Below are 19,296 nucleotides of genomic sequence, written 5' to 3'. Positions count from 1 at the left end.
CACAGCCCGCTCCATATGTAGCTATAGTCATTGCAGCATGAATAGGTAACATTTCCAGGATACGTTTATACCCCAATTTCTTGGAGAAATGTATTAAGGCTGTTATACTTCTCTTCACATTATGGACTCTATTTAAAATCATATCTTTCCAGAGGTATTCACCATCAAAACGTATCCCAAGGTATAGGAACGAATCTACCATCTCTACCCTGCGGTAAACTGAATGAAAGTCCTAGAGTTTCTTTAAAGGTGGCTCCGTGATTAAAGCATTATTTTTTTAATCATTAACATGCAAGTCCAAGGTGACCATAAAACCTGTATACTCCTCTGAGTGTCTGAAGTGCTCTGGGGGTTCTAGCCAATAGCACTGCATCTTCTGCGTAGAGGAGTATCGGGAGGGGGGTTGCCTCCATGTAAGGGACATCCTTCAAGTATTCTTCTTAAGCCCTCTCCACCCTATTGGTGTAGAGGGAAAACAGGAATGGGACGAGCACACACTCCTGTCTTACTCTGCGATCAATACCAAACGGTTTTATGCATTCCCTCCTCTCTTCCAAACCCTATGCCTGCTGTTGCCCCTGCATAGAGCTGTCTTATAAAGTTCATTAGTGAATCTTCTCCCATGGACTCCATAATTTCCCAAAGCTTACTATGGACCACACAGTCAAATGTGGACGAGAGGTCCATAAACGCCATAAATAAATGGCTCTTTGCTACCGTGTACCATGCTAAGATTGAAACATTGGTCAGTGGTCCCTTTACCTTTTCTAAACCCATACTGTGCCCTTGTCAGGCCCTTTTTCTCCTTGACCCATTCCTCCAACAGGGCTGGACTGACCGTAGCGAGCGCACTGGGCATTACCCCGGTGGGCTGCCAGGGTGGGGGCCGGTTTTGGACCCCTGAAGGGGTGTTTTTGTTGCCGGGGGCCGGCAATATTGGCCCCCTAAAACAGAATCGGCCAAACCGGTCCTAGAAAAAGAGCTCAGCCGCACTCCCTCCTTTTCCCCATGGGAGGCCTTCCGATCAGTTTTCCAGGGCCGGTTTTGGTTCCCAGTCCGGCCCTGTCCTCAAATCTATTTAAAAGTAAGTTGCCCGTCACAGTAGCTGGAATCACTGACTAAATATCGAAGGTCACAATATCGACCTACAAAAATATCGCAGCAAAAATATCGAAGTCAAGAATATCGACATCCTATCTACATTATGGTAAGTACAAAAATATTGGGGGGGGGGGCGAATATTGATGTCAAATTATCGTTGTTAAAAACATCTTTATTTATTTAAGTTAAAAAATTTTTTAAAATAAAGTAAAAAATACATATAGGTGCCGATTCCGATCCTGGAGAAATTTTCCCCGTACGAATCGTATCCGGATTTTTTTCCGTACGAATCGTACAAGTACCGTACAAACTGGCAAGTACGATTCGTATGGGAAAAAATACATACGAATCGCATTGGGAAAATTCCCTGACACGTCCTCGGGTCGGGAAAAGTGTCCGACACGTCCCCGGACGATTTTCCGTACGAATCTGTAAGGAATCTCGGAGCTTTCCGCAGGAGCGTCAGGAACCAGGGGGCATATGTATCAAACTCCCCTTTAGCGAATCTCAAATTGCGAGAATTTGCGATTCGCAAAATCAGATTCGCTAAACGGGATGTATAAAATAAATCGCTAATCATTTGCGATTCCTTAAAAATCGCAAATAATTCGCAGAATCCCGTATTGCGATTTCTTAATAGCGAAATTCGCTAAATAAGAAATCGCAAAAACGGGAATCTGCAAGCCTGGTGCAGGCTGATGACATCACAAACAGGAAACTGTAGTGATTGCCTGCACCTGCTCACCTGAGCCACACCCAGAGGCTGCTTGTGGAGTGTGAGGAGGCTTTCCTGGAGACAGCAACCAGCAATGGATCCCAAACAAAACCAGCAGGGCAAAGATGCAGAAAAAAGAAAGAGAAAACACAAGTTTTCAGAAAAGGAGCAGGAGGTCCTCATTGAGGAGATGGTCTGCAGCCATGAGCTCCTGTTTGGGAAGAAAGCACTCAAAGTCCCAGAGGCCAGGAAGAGGAAAATCTGGCTGGAAATACAGAGCAAGGTGAATGCTGTTGGAGTCACCACACGCACCATCGAGGAGCTGCGCAAGCGGTGGTATGATATGCGCCAGAGGTCCAAGGAGAGGGTGGCAGCCAGACTCAAGGATGCCAGTCAGACTGGAGGAGGACCATCCACTGCAGAGCAGCCAACCCCCCATGAGGAGCTTGTGGAGTCAACCCTCCTGCCTGAGAGCGTTGGTGGTGTGGCTGCAATCGACAGCTCCGACCCCTCATCCAGCAGACAAGGTAAGATGCATGCCAAATCACCCTGCACTCCTCCCCATCCCTTGCACACTCCACCAAATGCGCATAGTTAACTCCCAACATGCCAATCCAGCCCAGGTCTTACAGCACACCCAGCAATGCATCATGGTACTCGTAGTACTGTGTCTGACTGTGTGTCCATGACACCATCACAAGTAAATGCAACATATGTGTTTTGGGGATCATTGAATAGAAATGTGTCAGAGATTAGCCGTCAAAGATTTGTAACTTTATTGAGTGCCACATGCAGACAGTAACACAAACTCATATAGTCCCCTTTACATCCACAGCACACGCCATGCCACAAGAAGACAGCGCTGAGGGAGAGGAGCCTGCAGACCCTGCGGACTCCAGCGATGAGACAGAGCAGCAGCCAATTCAGCGCAGGAAGCGCGCACATGTGCCCCCACTGCCTCCATTTGAGGATGAAGTCCCAGCAACAGGCGATGACACCGACAGGAGAGAGGGGAGTCAGGGTGTGACAGACATGCCCCGTCATGACGCACCAACACCAAGGCAAAGGGAACAGGCCATTTCCAGGTCAAGGCCCAGGAGCAGCACTGCAACAGAAGGAGAAGGCACCGTGTTCTCCGGCTTGGAACAGTGCATGTTGCAGGAACAGCGCCTGCAAAGCAAGGCAATGCGGTCAATGAATCGCCAGCTAGGCCGCCTACATCAGGACAATTGCAACATGGTAGCGGCAATACGAGAGCTCTGTGCCACTTTGAGGGACACCCAAGCTGCCAATGACAGGGCTGGACGACGTGCCAATGCACGGCTACACAATTATACCAAGGCAGTCAACCGCCTCTGCACCACCACCAGCGCACTCACACGCAGAAGCGTAACCATGCAGGTGGACATGGCACATTGCTGCCAGGACATAGCGCGAGGGCTGGCGCAGGTGACCACTGCTGTGGAACAGCTGCAGACAGCCAATGCAGGTGGCAGCGCACTAATGGCCTCTGCTGAGAGTGAGGACACATCGAGTCGCAGCAGCATCACTCCAACCTTGCCAGGTGAAAGACGCCGCAGTGGCAGACAGGTAGCAGGCCAAGGGCGCACCATGGGGGTCAACCACCCTGGACGGCACCGACGGAGGTGATCATCTGCGGGGACACTGACTGCAACACGGGTGCATTAACCCGCAAAAGGCTGTTTGCCCTATTTCTTGTGCCTTCTCTGCACTGTGTGTACAACATGTGCTGGGGACAATTACATTTTCTTTCATGTTAAGTGTGATTAAACACTTGACACATCATCAGGCTTTGTAGTCTCATTTCCTCAATACTCACCTAAAAGTAGTTTTGTGTGATCTCAGTCCGTCTCTGGCGTCCAGCAGCTGCCCCAACTCCTGGTGCTGGTCTGGCAGGGGGAGCAGGGCGCTCGTCATCCGATGTGTCTGTATCGGTCACATCAATTGTGGTGCCTTTCCTCATTGCCATGTTGTGTAGCATTGCACAGCTTGCCACGATTTTACAGCAGGTCTCAGGGCTGTATTGCAGTGCGCCTCCACTCTTATGCAGGCACCGGAAGCGGCTCTTCAGGATTCCAAAGGTTCGCTCAATGACACAGCGTGTAGATCTGTGTGCCCTGTTGTAGCTCCTCTCACTTGCATTTGCAGGATCCAGGTATGGGGTCAGGATGAAGTCGCGCACTGCATAGGCACTGTCACCTGCATGGAAAATAACACAATAGGTGAGTCAATGTCCCCCCCCCTCAACTGATGTAGTGGATGTATTGATGTGTGCAATGTATTTACCGAGCAGGTACCCCTCCCCAAACTCTCCAGCACTCAGACGTCTGTGTATTCCACTGTGTCGGAAGATGAAGGAGTCATGTGTACTGCCGGGGTATTTGGCTACGATGTCGGTGATGTGATACTTAGCGTTGCACACAATCTGTATGTTGAGGGAATGGTAGCATTTCCGATTCCTGTAGACATATTCAGTTTCTGCTGGGGGTGTGATGGCCACATGGGTCCCGTCAATGCAGCCGATGACGTGGGGGAAACGTGCAATCTGGTAGAAGTCCAGTATCGTTTGTTGTAATGCCTGTTGGGTGGTGGGGAAGTAAATGTGATGTGGGAGCCTCAGTAGCATTGCATCTAGGAAGGCATGGAAGAAGCGCGAAAGTGCACTCTGTGACACACCACCAACCTCCGCTATGACCCGTTGAAAACTCCCTGACGCGAGGAGGTGCAGGGAGCACAGGACCTGCACATGTGTGGGAATTGTTTGTGTCCTGCGAGTAGGGTGCTCCAAGTGGGGTTTCAGCTCCTCAATCAGGTCCATTATGGTCTGTGGGTGCAGTCTGTACTTGTCATAGATCTCCTCTTCAGTGTTCTGTAACAGGGTGATGCGCAGCCTGAAGATACGTTCCTGTCTCATTCTCCTGTGTGCAAGGGCCCGAATACGCAGCCTCCTGGCTATCACGTACATTGCAGCCATTGTGGGTGTGTTTGTTGCATTGTGGGCTGGTTTTTGTACCTTGCACCAGTTTACCACCTGCAAGCAATTGGTGTTAATTGCGATTTCTTAATTAGCGAATTTCGTGAAATCGCAATTTGCGATTTTTTCATACATATGTTTGCGATTTCTTAGCTAGCGATTTCTTGTTAGCGATATTCGCAACGCTAAGGAATCGCAAATTAGGTATTCGCTAGGAAATTCGCAGTTTTCTTGTTTCGCAGCCTAAGAAATCGCAAATTTTGCGATTTCTTATTTTTCAGTTTGGAAATGTGTCATACATATGAAATAGCGAAAAATCAGTCGCAAACGCTGTTTTTTGCGATTCGCAGCGTTTGCGACTGATTTTTGCTTTCATACATATGCCCCCAGTAGAGTAAGCCTCAATCTTCCCCTGCGGTTCTCCGACTCTATCAAGCACTAGAGTCTCGGATGACACACCAGGGGAAAACAGGGAAACAAAACAAGGGAAGGAAGGGGGTCCAGTCTAGGGTTGGTTGAAGAGGACTTCAGGATAAGGCAACACTCCGCTGCAATAGAAAGAGTGGGTTAACTACAAATAACACAATGCCCCTCTATGTCAAAAGAAAGTACTTTCTGTAATGCCGCCTACCAAGGTCTGGGGATGTATGACGTTACAACGCATGCTATTACAACGCATACCTTTACAACGCATTTTTTACAACGCTAGTACTACTACAACGCATTACTTTACAACGAATTCTCTTACAACGCAAAACCTATTAAAATACTGAAAAGTGCTGTTACAACGAAATATATTACAACGCATACCATTACAACGCGATTTTTTTTTTTTTTAATTAAAAGTACAATAAAATCTGGCACGGGATGCAGGGAAATTAGGGGTTTTAGGGTGGGGAAGTGTATTAAAATGTGGAGAACAACTGAGCGTAAATCAACTGAAATGCTTAACCAAATTAATACTCGAGTATTAAAATTAATACTCGAGTATTAAAATTAATACTCAAAATCCCCAATTAAATTCCGTTTTCACACATTTCAAAGATTAAAAAAAAGAACGATAGTTAAAACAACAGTATTAACACAATTTTTATCATGAAAAAATCGGAAAGTAAGTAAACAGAGTAAAACACACATACACATAGGCGCCATTTTAACGATCTCACTTGTAAAACTTGTCCTACCACAGTTTCTATGTAAACAATACCAAAAGACATGTTTCAAAATGGATGCCAAAACGGAGCAAATGAATCAAAACAATATTTTTTAAAAAGCATTTTTAAATTATCATTTTCCACAGTAAAACAAAGCATTTAAAAAAACACAACGAACGCAGTTTTAAAAAAAATTAATAGTGACACAGAGTAAAACTTATAAATACAAGGAAGACACCATTTTGCACTCAGTTGATTATCAACTAGCAGAGAGACCAGACGTGATAAGCTGACCCTCTGTCACCTGCACTGTGACCTCCTCAGGGAGAGCACGGAATTCACTCGTGAAAGTATAACAACAGAACAACTACTAGTAAGTCATTATTATATTTTTAAACGTTGGTTTTGAGGAAAATATATTTTCATAACCCAAAAAAAAATTAAATTTAAATAAATAATAATAACTTTACAAATGTACTGTTTCCAATGTATTATCACTAAAATTAAACACAAACTTAAAAAAAGTATTTTATTTTCCAAAAGCAGAAACTCGGAAGATTTTGAGATTCCACAATAGCTGAACCTATTTGGGCATCCCCACCACTTTAACGACTGACAAACACAATTGATAAGGTAAATGTTATTTATGTGTAATGATTTTACTTGTAAAATTTATTTGTAAAAATTACCTACAATCATGTATGACAGAGGTGTTTTTTTTTAAAACTGAATCTCACCACATAATAAACGAAAAATTACCATGATGCTGGAGTAACAATTACTAATAAGACTTCAGTTAGGTACCACATCTGAAAAAGCGTTTCATATTACTAGGGCAACTATTTTTATTCTAAGTCCATGAATGTTCAGCATTTTAGTATTTTAGTAATAGTATCGAAATTACCTTTTATGTTTTTTTTGAAAAATGCTTCAAATGTGTAGTATGTTTACTTTCACCAATTGTTACTCATACTCCTTTTTCATATCTCAAATGGATTATATATTGTATTTTTTTTCTAACCAACGTTGGCAAAGGAACAATAATTTTTTTATTTTTTTTTCCGCCAGTGAACATCTGTTCCCCAAAAAAACTTTAACCACCTGCAAGAATTAGCTTAAAGGCACGAAAACAAAAAACAACTGGAAAAGGTATGTTACCTTTTCCGTATTTTTATTACTATACATTATTAATCCTTCCTTTTGCAATTATTCTTCCTCTAACGTACCAAATTAGAAAAGTAATGGATAGTTTAGAGAAACAATATACAATTTCTACTCTAGGAAGGTGCAACATTAGTGATATTGTTGTGTAGTGTAGGGGAACATATCTCTATTTCAACTGCAGTAAGGTGCATTGATTAGGACAGTCTCATGTAGTAATAGTTATATTGTATGTCAGTATTATTTTAAAGATACTCAGATTTAACATTACAATCCACCGTTAATTTTTTTTTTATCCTCTTTTTTTTCAAAAGATAACAATTTTGAATCGCAAATAAAATCTTGAGCCAACAAACCAAGTCATCTTCAGCCACCTCATCCATAAAAGCAAGTGCTACAAAACAAGGTATTTATTTACAGCATGGTTTCTTAACCTTCAATATATTAGACTAACTATCACATTGCTAAAGTTTTCCCAAAAAAACCAATACAATTATGGTTACATTTCCACATTACAGAATTTTTTTTCATGACTAAAGGATGGTGTAGCATTACGGAAAGTGTTATGTGCTGCAACGTATATCAAATGTGCAATTTTTGTAGAAAAATTTCTAAAAACGCATTTCTCAACATCGTTCTGTTTTCTCATTTTTTTCTTTTATCACTTTTCCAGACACTTATTTTTCCATTCGACAACAAATCAACTCTTAAGTGTCTACTGCAGCCTACACACCAATCCCACTGAACAAGAGTCAGCAAGAAAAGCAAATTTGAATGAAAAAGGTATTTTTAACCAACATTCTAAGGTGCAGCAGTTTTAAAAATGTACCATCCTGTAGGGGTAACAATTTACTATTCTAACTCCAGGAAGGTGCATCAGTAGGGAAAGTGTTGGATAGTGTTGGGGTAACAATTTACTATTCTAACTCCAGGAAGGTGCATCAGTAGGGAAAGTGTTGGATAATGTAGGGGTAACAATTTACTATTCTAACTCCAGGAAGGTGCATCAGTAGGAAAAGTGTTGGATAATGTAGGGGTAACAATTTACTATTGTAACTCCAGGAAGGTGCAGCAGTAGGGAATGTGTTGGATAGTGTAGGGGTAACAATTTACTATTCTAACTCCAGGAAGGTGCATCAGTAGGGAAAGTGTTGGATAGTGTAGGGGTAACAATTTACTATTCTAACTCCAGGAAGGTGCATTAGTAGGGAAAGTGTTGGATAATGTAGAGGTAACAATTTACTATTCTAACTCCAGGAAGGTGCATCAGTAGGGAAAGTGTTGGATAGTGTTGGGGTAACAATTTACTATTCTAACTCCAGGAAGGTGCATCAGTAGGGAAAGTGTTGGATAGTGTTGGGGTAACAATTTACTATTCTAACTCCAGGAAGGTGCATCAGTAGGGAAAGTGTTGGATAATGTAGGGGTAACAATTTACTATTCTAACTCCAGGAAGGTGCATCAGTAGGGAAAGTGTTGGATAATGTAGGGGTAACAATTTACTATTCTAACTCCAGGAAGGTGCAGCAGTAGTGAAAGTGTTGGATGGTGAAGGGGTGCAATTTACTATTCTAACACCAGGAAGGTGCAGCAGTAGGGAAAGTGTTGTATGGTGAAGGGGTGCAATTTACTATTCTAACTCCAGGAAGGTGCATCAGTAGGGAAAGTGTTGGATAGTGTAGGGGTATCAATTTACTATTCTAACTCAAGGAAGGTGCATCAGTAGGGAAAGTGTTGGATAGTGTTGGGGTAACAATTTACTATTCTAACTCCAGGAAGGTGCATCAGTAGGGAAAGTGTTGGATAGTGTAGGGGTATCAATTTACTATTCTAACTCCAGGAAGGTGCATCAGTAGGGGAAGTGTTGGATAATGTAGGGGTAACAATTTACTATTCTAACTCCAGGAAGGTGCATTAGTAGGGAAAGTGTTGGATAATGTAGAGGTAACAATTTACTATTCTAACTCCAGGAAGGTGCATCAGTAGGGAAAGTGTTGTATGGTGAAAGGGTGCAATTTACTATTCTAACTCCAGGAAGGTGCATCAGTAGGGAAAGTGTAGGATAGTGTAGGGGTAACTATTTACTATTCTAACTCCAGGAAGGTGCATTAGTAGGGAAAGTGTTGGATAATGTAGGGGTAACAATTTACTATTCTAACTCCAGGAAGGTGCATCAGTAGGGAAAGTGTTGGATAATATAGGGGTAACAATTTACTATTCTAACTCCAGGAAGGTGCATTAGTAGGGAAAGTGTTGGATAATGTAGAGGTAACAATTTACTATTCTAACTCCAGGAAGGTGCAGCAGTAGGGAAAGTGTTGGATAGTGTTGGGGTAACAATTTACTATTCTAACTCCAGGAAGGTGCATCAGTAGGGAAAGTGTTGGATAGTGTTGGGGTAACAATTTACTATTCTAACTCCAGGAAGGTGCATCAGTAGGGAAAGTGTTGGATAGTGTTGGGGTAACAATTTACTATTCTAACTCCAGGAAGGTGCATCAGTAGGGAAAGTGTTGGATAATGTAGGGGTAACAATTTACTATTCTAACTCCTGGAAGGTGCAGCAGTATGGAAATTGTTGGATAGTGTTGGGGTAACAATTTACTATTCTAACTCTAGGAAGGTGCAGCAGTAGGGAAATTAATGGATGGTGTAAATGTTATGTTTTAAGAAAATTTTTAAATTTTGTAAGGCTAATTTTTTTGTCTTTTCTCCTTTTTTCAGATAATGTCTAGCCTGGGAGCTGCCAACTTCATTAAATCCAGGAAGGGCAAAAATTTGTTAAACCATGGTGGATACATATATAGTAAGGAAAGAATAAGTTTAACTAGAAATCATTGGAGGTGCGTGCAATACTACACTACCCATTGCAGTGGCAGAGCGGTTACTGTTGATAATTTGGTTGTGAAAACCACAGAACATAACCACTCTGCCTCTGCAATGGATGTAGAAATCAGAGAGACAATAAATGAGATGAAAGCTATTGCAAGCACCTCCAATGATTCTACAGGATCAATTTTAAGAGAGGTTGCACAGCATGTCCCCAGTCATGTTGCTAGTAACATGCCTATAATACCCAATTTGAGAAGAATTATTCAGAGACAAAAGCAGGCAAGTAACATTCAATTGTCTACACCACATACTTTCTCTGACATTAGAATTCCTCATGATCTTTCTATTTCTTTTTCTGATGAACCTTTCCTACTGCATGACAACGAAAACCCTCAGAAACGTATTCTAATTTTTAGTACCCCACGTAACCTTGCTAAGTTAGAAAGTAGTGAAATTTGGATGATGGATGGGACGTTTAAAAGTACACCCCATCCTTTCACTCAAATTTACACTATACATGCTAAAATTAACAATAGTGTAATTCCCTTAGTGTATAGTTTGCTACCTGATAAGACTTCTGCAACATACACTGAACTTTTAACAGTGATTAAAAGTAAAACATCTGCAAGTCCTCGAAAAATAATTATTGATTTCGAATTGAGCATGATCAATGTGATCAATAAAACGTACACGGATACCCAAATTCAGGGATGTTTTTTCCATTTTTCACAGGCATTTTGGCGTAAATTACAGAAAACATCCCTAGTTGCAGAATATTCTCGGGATAGCAAACTACAATTTGAACTTAAGAAATTAACAGCACTTTGTTTTGTTCCTCCCGATAGTGTGGACGAGTACTACACTGCTATTATAGAATCTGTTTATTATACGAGTAACGAAGAAAAATTGGCACCCATTCTAAATTATTTTGAGGACACATGGATTGGACACCTAAGCAGATCGGGTCGCAGGAGGAAGCCACGATTCCATGTGGAGTGGTGGAACTGCTACACGAGTTGTTTAGAGGGAGAAGCCAAAACAAACAATGCCATTGAGGGATGGCATAACTCCTTCAATCATACAATTGGTAAACCACATCCTAACTTCTACTCATTTTTGGAAACTTTGAAGAAGGAGCAAAGTTTCCAAGAAATGAGAATAGCACAAACACTCGCAGGTAGTCTAAACCCACGAGTAACAGTCAAAACAAGGGAAATGTCTGAGAGACTATTGGCAATTCTACAACAATTTTCGTTGTGTGTGGCTATAGACTACCTGGAAAATCTTTCTAACATTCTTTCTTTTTAAAACAATGAATTTACTTACTTTCCTGCTTTGCTTTAAATTTTACTAATTTTAAAAATTCTATTGGCATATCAAGATATTTTCCAAAAAATGTTTCTAACAAACAAGTCGGGTTATTTTTTTTTTAAAACAAATCTTCATTTCCACCAAAAAATACCAATGTTTACAATTTTACTATCCCATAGTATTTGAAAAAATTTTCTAAATCGGAACTCCATTAATAAAATTTCCGAAAAATTTCAATTTAATTACCGTCAAAACCAATCACCAAATCTCAAACAGATGTAGAATATACAAATCAAACCATATTCCGAAATGCACTTTGCAGCTGAATCCTCATTTGTATGACAATCTTGAATTTTCAAAATTTGAAAGTACGCACATTTTTTGAACTTTGAAATGAAGATCGACAGTACGTTTTTTACTTCGTAAATAAACAAATCAACTGTCTGAACAGTAACTTTTAATTTTTAAAGAGTTACATACTTTTTATAACTAAATAAATAACTTTTTGCGACCCGACATAGGCATGCATTAATGACATTAATGTGGACATGTTTAACAACATTTAAGACATCAATTAGTTTTCCCGCAACCTCCCCTTATTCTTTCCTGACTATATATGTATCCCTTTTAAAGGTTTAATCTATAATTTCAACTGAAAATATTTCCTACCTGGACGCAGATCAGCTTCCTGCTGCTTCCTCCTCCGATGCTCTGCAAAATGGCGTATTACGTCGACGCTCACGTCCTTACGTCATCGCGTGCATCTCAATTTATAGCGGACTACTTTCTTTAAATAATCTGTAAATAAATGTTTATATATGTAAATAAAATATTTATATTTTGTTATAAAAATGTTACTTACATTGCAAAATTTAAGAAAAATATGCTTATTTTTTTCATGATTTTTCAATAAATTAAAAATGTTAAAACAAAAATTGTTTGCTGTCATTATTTTTAAAATAGTTATTTAAACTCCAAAATTGTAATTAAATAAATGTAAATTTACTAAATATGTTCCTTACCTCGACTCTATTTTCTTTTCCCTTCAAAACTTTCTCTTTCTTCACTTTCTGAACCTTCTTTTCTTGTTCCGCGGATTGTATATTCTGAGGCTGCCAAAATAAATAAAGGACAAAGACGCTCATAGACTTCAATGGAAAAGCGTGGGATTTTTTTTTAAAAAGTAAGTAATTATTGTTTTTTCAATTTTCAAACTATTATTATTTTTAAATTGATTAATTTATTACTCTTTTAATATTTAAAGTTTTTTTTTTATTTAAAAAAAAAATATTTTATCTTATTTTTATAATAATTAAACCAAAAATACTCTTCCATTTCTTTTAAAATAAATGTCACTTTTTTTGGAACTTATAAATACTCTAGTATTTTCATATGTGATGACTTAAATTTTAGATGAACACTCTTGTAATATTTTATAAAATACTCTAGTATTAAAATTTAGTTACTCACTCATATTTTTTTAAAATAAAATATTAAATACTCTTTAAATTTAGAATACTTCTAAATGATTTATTTATTTAAAAAAATACTCACTAATCACTGTAATATATTTAAAATTAAAGTTAAAGAAACTCATTCAATTTAGAGAAATACTCAAGTATTAAATTTAGTAATTATTAAGTATCAAGTTTAAATATTTAAAAACTCTAATAGCAATTTAACTATCCAACAAAAACATTCCTACTAGACAAAATAGCCAAGTATAAATATTAAAATACTCAAGTATTAATTTAACTGCTATCCTACCAAACATTTCTACTAGACAAAATACTCAAGTATTAATATTTTGATAAACTACTCACTTTTTTCAAATTTCAATTGCTTTATTAAAAATATTTAAACCAGATAAATATTTATTTTAAAGGAAAAACCAAGAAAAAAAAATGCGTTGTAATAGTATATGCGTTGTAAAAGTACTTACCATATAACATCTTGCGTTGTAAATGCATGCATTATAAATGCATGCGTTGTAAAGGCATTTTCAAATAATGCGTTGTAAAGGTATATACGTTGTAAAAGTACTTACCATATAATGGCACGCGTTGTAAAAGCATGCGTTGTAAAAGTTTTTGCGTTGTAAAAAATGCGTTGTAATAGCATAGCGTTGTAAAAGTTGCGTTGTAAAGGTAGTTCCCCAGGTCTGGCAACACTCCGCAAGGTCTGGTACCGTCGGAAGTGGAACAGGTTGAATTGATGGCTTCACTCAGGAACCTCCTATACCACAAGCAACAGGGGGTTAGCTATAACTCTTCCTGAATGTATGCTCTCTCCCTTCCCCTCTATTCTCCACTCACAAGTTCAGTAGAAGAGTTCTCCTTTGAAGAGTGGAGGCGTGGTCTGTCTAGTGTTGCACTTCAATGGTAACACGGAACACTATGAAAGGAATGTCACACATTACTTTCCCCCTCTTTACTTTACATGTGAGAACAAATAAAGCAGCGCACAGCGCTGTTACCGTTTTTCTTCAGTCGAGTCGATGGTTACGGCACAGTGGTTCACGCCAGATACCCCTTCTGCCTATGGGGTGACGGACTCCGGCTCTAAGCAGACTACATGGATACAATTCGTAGGATGAGTGTAGCCAGAACATACAAAAGAGATATCTCAAAGTTCTGGATACCACGTCGGTGGAGCAACAAACCACGGATGACCAGGACCCACAAATACAGGTAAGGTGAAGGACAAACTACCAACATAAACCAGGAGTAGGGTCAGGTAGGGGCACTGCCGATGAGCAGACCATGAACATCTACAAGGACAGAGGCAAGGGATGGCACTGAACCAAAGGAATGGAGCTGGCAAGGATTGGGGTTGGGAAGGGGCACCGCACAGAGGACGACAACAATCCACAACAAGGAGGAGTAGGTGAGGAAGTTGCGCGGAAACGAAGGAAGGGCGTAGACACACTCACTCGGTTGATGGGGGAGTGAGCAGATCCACGATGAATCAGGAACGTGGTCAATGCGGCGAAAACGGGTGACGGGAATCTTGGGACACCAGGAACCGCACAGGCAGCTATCTGCAACGGCGTCGCAAACGCCAATAACACGGCCGCTATCTATCTCCCAGGACGCTCACTAGAACACCCAACTCGGACTACGAAGCCTCCGGGACAGGAAACAGGAAACAACCAAACGGAAGTCAGGCAAAGGTTGTAAAGGACGGAAACAGGGCTCGGAGCTAGAACGCTAAGCGCGTCCGTTAGCGTTTCAAGTCCTTATATACTGGACCTTCGTACCCGTTCATCCTCGAAGCATGACAGAATCGTAAAACTGAAGTCCGAGCGCGCAAGTACGATCCGTCCCGTGCGTCCGATTGTACAACCGTATGGAAAAAACACCGTACGGAGCGAACTTCTATAGCAACCATGGAGACGTGCCCGCATACACGCCGTCCCCCCCCCCAGCCCTCCTATGTACGCGCCGTCCCCCCACCCATGTATGTACACCTGTGTATGTACACCCGTGTATGTACGAGACGTACCCCCACCCGTGTATGTACCCCCGTGTATGTACGAGACGTACCCCCACCCGTGAATGTACACCCGTGAATGTACAACCGTGAATGTACACCCGTATATGTACAAGACGTACCCCCACCCGTGAATGTACACCCGTGTATGTACACCCATGTATGTATGAGACGTACCCCCACCCGTGAATGTACACCCGTGTATGTACACCCGTGTATGTACGACGTACCCCCACCCGTGAATGTACACCCGTGAATATACACCCGTGTATGTACACCCGTGTATGTACGAGACGTACCCCCATCCGTGAATGTACACCCGTGTATGTACACCTGTGTATGTACACCCGTGTATGTACGAGACGTACCCCCACCCGTGAATGTACACCCGTGTATGTACACCCATGTATGTACACCCATGTATGTACGAGACGTACCCCCACCCATGAATGTACACCCGTGTATGTACACCCGTGTATGTATGAGACGTACCCCCACCCGTGAATGTACACCCGTGTATGTACACCCGTGTATGTACACCCATGTATGTACGAGACGTACCCCCACCCGTGTATGTACGGTCCCGTGTATGTACGGTGCGGACCCCCAGCGTACTTGCTGGTACGTAAAAACATGCCTAACTCCGTCCGGACGTCACGTCCGCGGTGTCCCGGATCACATTCGTATGTATTTTACTGTCGGTCGGTGTTTTGTCCAACTCGTACGGAAATGGTGTTTCCGTACGAATCGTACTTGCAAGTTTGTAGGGTTTTTTTCCCGGGTACGAGTCGGACGGAGAAAACGCTCCGACCGACGGTTCGTACCCGGTTTTTCCAGGATCGAAATCGGCACCAAAATGTTGTCTCCCCTGGGTTGATCTCCCCCTGAACCTCCTCCACACCTCTTTTAGTAAGATGGCGTACTACGCCGAGGAGGTTAATCAATGAGCTGATTACAATGGCTATGCTGAGTTTGAAGGGGTGCCTAATGAGCACCAAATGGAGGAGCAATTAGTAGAAGCCCTGGATTGCCACGTGCAGGGCTTAGTGAACAGGGCTTTGATTAAGGCGCTACAACCCTTCATGAAACCCCATAAAAACTATGGGAGACGAGCTTTGAATGCCTCCCTGGGTGAACCCTCATTCCATTCCTCAGCAGAAGTATTATCCCAGGTGGCATTGTCTGTCCTTGGGGACCATTGGTATGGTGGTTCCCTTCCTTCTGGGCCTTCAGGTAATTCTTCCCTCTCGAATCCGGGGGATGCGGAGGAGTCCTCTCCTGCCGCGCCGGACACGTCAGACATTGACCAAGACACTGTATTACCTAGCAAGGTAGCAAAACGCAAGCATAAAACTCACCATGTGAGTTCTAAGGCCCCAAATAAAAACCTGTTATTTGATCCAAAGAATATTTTACATCCGAGGTCAACGAAATGGGTGCCTCATGTGGAGGTGGCGCATTATGTCCAAGAGAATCTCAGAAAAGGATTTGAGTGCAAAGTGTGCACTACTCAAAAATCTGAATGTTCTTGACCCTCTCTTTTAGGCAAGGTAACAGACACCCCAGAGCTGGACTCCAACATGGCAACCTTCCTCAAGACGTTTGCCAAAGATCCCAAGAAAGGATTGGCTAGGGCATGGAGGGGATGCCAGGACAAATTACTAGATGTATCTGGACCCCTCGTAAAAATCCTTGATTTAGCGGTCAGAGTAAAGACTCTAATTCACCCCTTGACCTGACTGAAATCTTAGAATGGGCACCAAGAGCCTTATGTTTTTTTTGGGTAACGCAAATTACGCCCTCTCTACCACACAAGATCCTTCCTAATGAGAATTGACCTGCAACTGGCAGACATGGCCACTACAGATGCTGGCACGTTAGCTAAGGGATTGTTGTTTAGTGACAGGGTTTTCAAGGAGCTCAGAAAGCATGTAGCTACCTTTTCAGCCCTAGACATGGCCCAATCTTCAATCAAAAAGGTGTTCCACACTGGCCTTTTTTATCAGGGCTGGATGCTTCAGGGGTCGAGCAGCTGGTGGAGGATATAACCAGTCCTCCAGAGGTTTTGAACAGCGAGGTCATGGCGACTGGATCTGCAGGTGCTCAACTCAGATACATTCCTGCAGTCTTGGACGACGGACACGCATTATATGCTTTTTCCCCGTTCGTCATGATCCAGAGAGTGTTAGCTCAGGTCCGCAGACAGAGTGCGGAATCAGTAATGATTTCCCCTTGTTGGAAAGCACATGCATGGTTTCCAGTGGTGCTATCTTTGATGTGTACTCTGCCAGTACATCTGCTCTCGCTCCAAGAGATACTTCTAGACTGTTGGGCCATCCTCATCCATTGGTAGTACAGGGTCAATTATGCCTCATGGCATGGAGACTTTCAGGAGACGCTGGCAAGTGCCAGGAGTTTCGCAGGAGGCAATGTTTTTCCTGTTGCAGTCTTGGGCTCCTCTTCCCACAAGCGATACGAGTCGGCTAGGCGCAGATGAGTTAGTTGGTGTTCTGAACAACAGGGGGATCCCTTGGGATCCGGAATAGATATGATTAGCCATTTCATATTTAAAAAAATGAACAATCAAGGAATGGCTTACCGGACGGTTAATAATTTCCGTTTTGCGATCTCAGCTGCCCATTCCCATGTGGATGTTAAACCATTGGGGGAACACCCCTTAATATGCAAAGTATTGAGAGGCATTAGATTGGTGAAACCACCTAAACCCAGATATTCCACCTTGTGGGACGTGGATGTAGTGCTTCGTTTTCTTAGAAATTGGCCAGCAAATGAGGGTCTTTCACGCAAACAACTATCAGCAAAACGTACTCGATTATAATCTCTAATCTCATGTAGGCGAGTCTCGGATGCTCGAGCATTGGATTTGGCAGGTAGACTATTTACCCCCTTGAGGGTCTCATTTACAATTTCAAAAAGAACAATGGCTAATTCCAGATGTGTGACGTATCCTGCTATTCCACACCACAGCAAGTTATGTGTTGTTCAATGTTTGAATTGTTACGAAGATTGTACACGTGAGTTTAACAATTGCCCTGAACACATAATTTCTAATCTCATTGCAGAAACTCTTTCGCCCACTCACTTCAGTGACTTTAGCTAGGTGGGTTACTAAGTCAAGCTGGTCTTGATACATCTGTATTTGGAGCTCACTCTGTCAGGGGAGCTATGGCTTCTAAAGCCCTATTAACAGGTTCTCGATTGGAGGACATCATAACTGTGGCGGATTGGTTTTCTGATTTGACATTTAAAACGTTTTATCATAAACCAATTGTTGATGTAGCATCTCAGGTAATTGCACAACTTTAAACTAGCATAATACGAAGCTTCCGTGTACTGACATAGAAAAAAACAAATTCTAGCTGACGTGTCAAGGATTTTTAATTCTATTAAGGACACGGAGGCGAGAATTATCCCACCCTAGATAGACATGTAAAACATGTGATGATTGGTTATGTTTTCTGACAAAGGATTGAAATATTGTTTTATTGCATGTTAAGAGCGATGTTGTTGAAGTATGTCCAGATTTTGTAATATTACGACTTATGTTTTCATTTCAGGGGAACAGAGAAAGACCACATAAATGGTCTTGAGGAATCACTGACGAGTTTCGTCGAGAGAGTTGTCTTCGTTGGAGTTATCCAGGTCGATGGAGTGGATCGACCGAGTTCTGGTTCGATGGTTTAACTTTATGGACTCTGATTAATAGTTTGCAAAGAAAGAGGACGGACTTTTATGTTCAGGGTATTTATAACCATATGGGCAACTGTGATTGTTGTATACAGGGAAGGGGCAGTCCTTCCAGGTTATGCTGTTTAAAGTTTATTGGCTGCTGTATTTTGCTTCAGTAAAAAAAGAGAAGCAAAATACGAAGCCTCTGTGTCCTTAATAGAATTGAAAATTCTTCACAAGTCAGCTCGAAAAAAATGTATCCTTGCAGATAGCAGCAGGGTATGGTGGTTACACAGTCCTTGGAACCACGTGGCACTTTTGAGCGTGTGGGCTCACAGCAGGGGTAGGTGGGGAATGTAGTCCCCAGCTGTGCTTGTTTCCTTCTCCACAGCTTCCCCCTCCTCACAGATAGCAGCAGGAATGGTGGCTACTGGTTTCGTTTTCTCGTTTGGGAAAATAACATTGGTAGTAAGCTGAAGGTAAATTATTGATCGGACCTTGTGTCTTCCAAAAAACGATTAAAATGGGATAGGATATCACCTTCAAGGTATAATAGGTACTGTCTTTGAATACTTGTTTATAGGGTCCCCCAAGAAGGAAGAGTGGCAGAACCCGTATTCTTTATTTCCAGTTGACAACTGACTCAAACTAGTAAAAGCAGACCCCTTCAGCTACAGGGGCGCAATTGTGCTAATGTCATTGCAAACTTTAGCAGTACTGCCAGATGTACAGTAATACCTGCCCATATATGGTACTATCATATTACAGCGCGGTGCAAATGTAGCGAAAATTCCGCCAGCGAGAAAAAAAAAACAGCAATTCCATGTGTATAAACGTGTTTAGAC

The 19,296-nt window shown here is 41.7% G+C and overlaps 1 protein-coding gene across 1 annotated transcript; it reads left to right on the top strand.

Moving 5' to 3' along the window:
* The first annotated feature begins 7,507 nt into the window (after positions 1–7,507).
* Positions 7,508–11,266, top strand: LOC146772456 (uncharacterized). Its single transcript, XM_085636997.1, has 3 exons — positions 7,508–7,532; positions 7,800–7,909; positions 9,851–11,266. The coding sequence occupies exons 2-3, from the start codon at positions 7,901–7,903 to the stop codon at positions 11,264–11,266; spliced, it is 1,425 nt and encodes a 474-aa protein (XP_085493123.1). The 5' UTR covers positions 7,508–7,532; positions 7,800–7,900.
* Positions 11,267–19,296: the final 8,030 nt, after the last annotated feature.

This window comes from Triturus cristatus, chromosome 12 (genome assembly GCF_964204655.1).
Source record: "Triturus cristatus chromosome 12, aTriCri1.1, whole genome shotgun sequence".
In the NCBI taxonomy this organism is placed as follows: Eukaryota; Metazoa; Chordata; class Amphibia; order Caudata; family Salamandridae; genus Triturus; species Triturus cristatus.
This window is presented reverse-complemented; position numbering and strand designations above follow the sequence as displayed.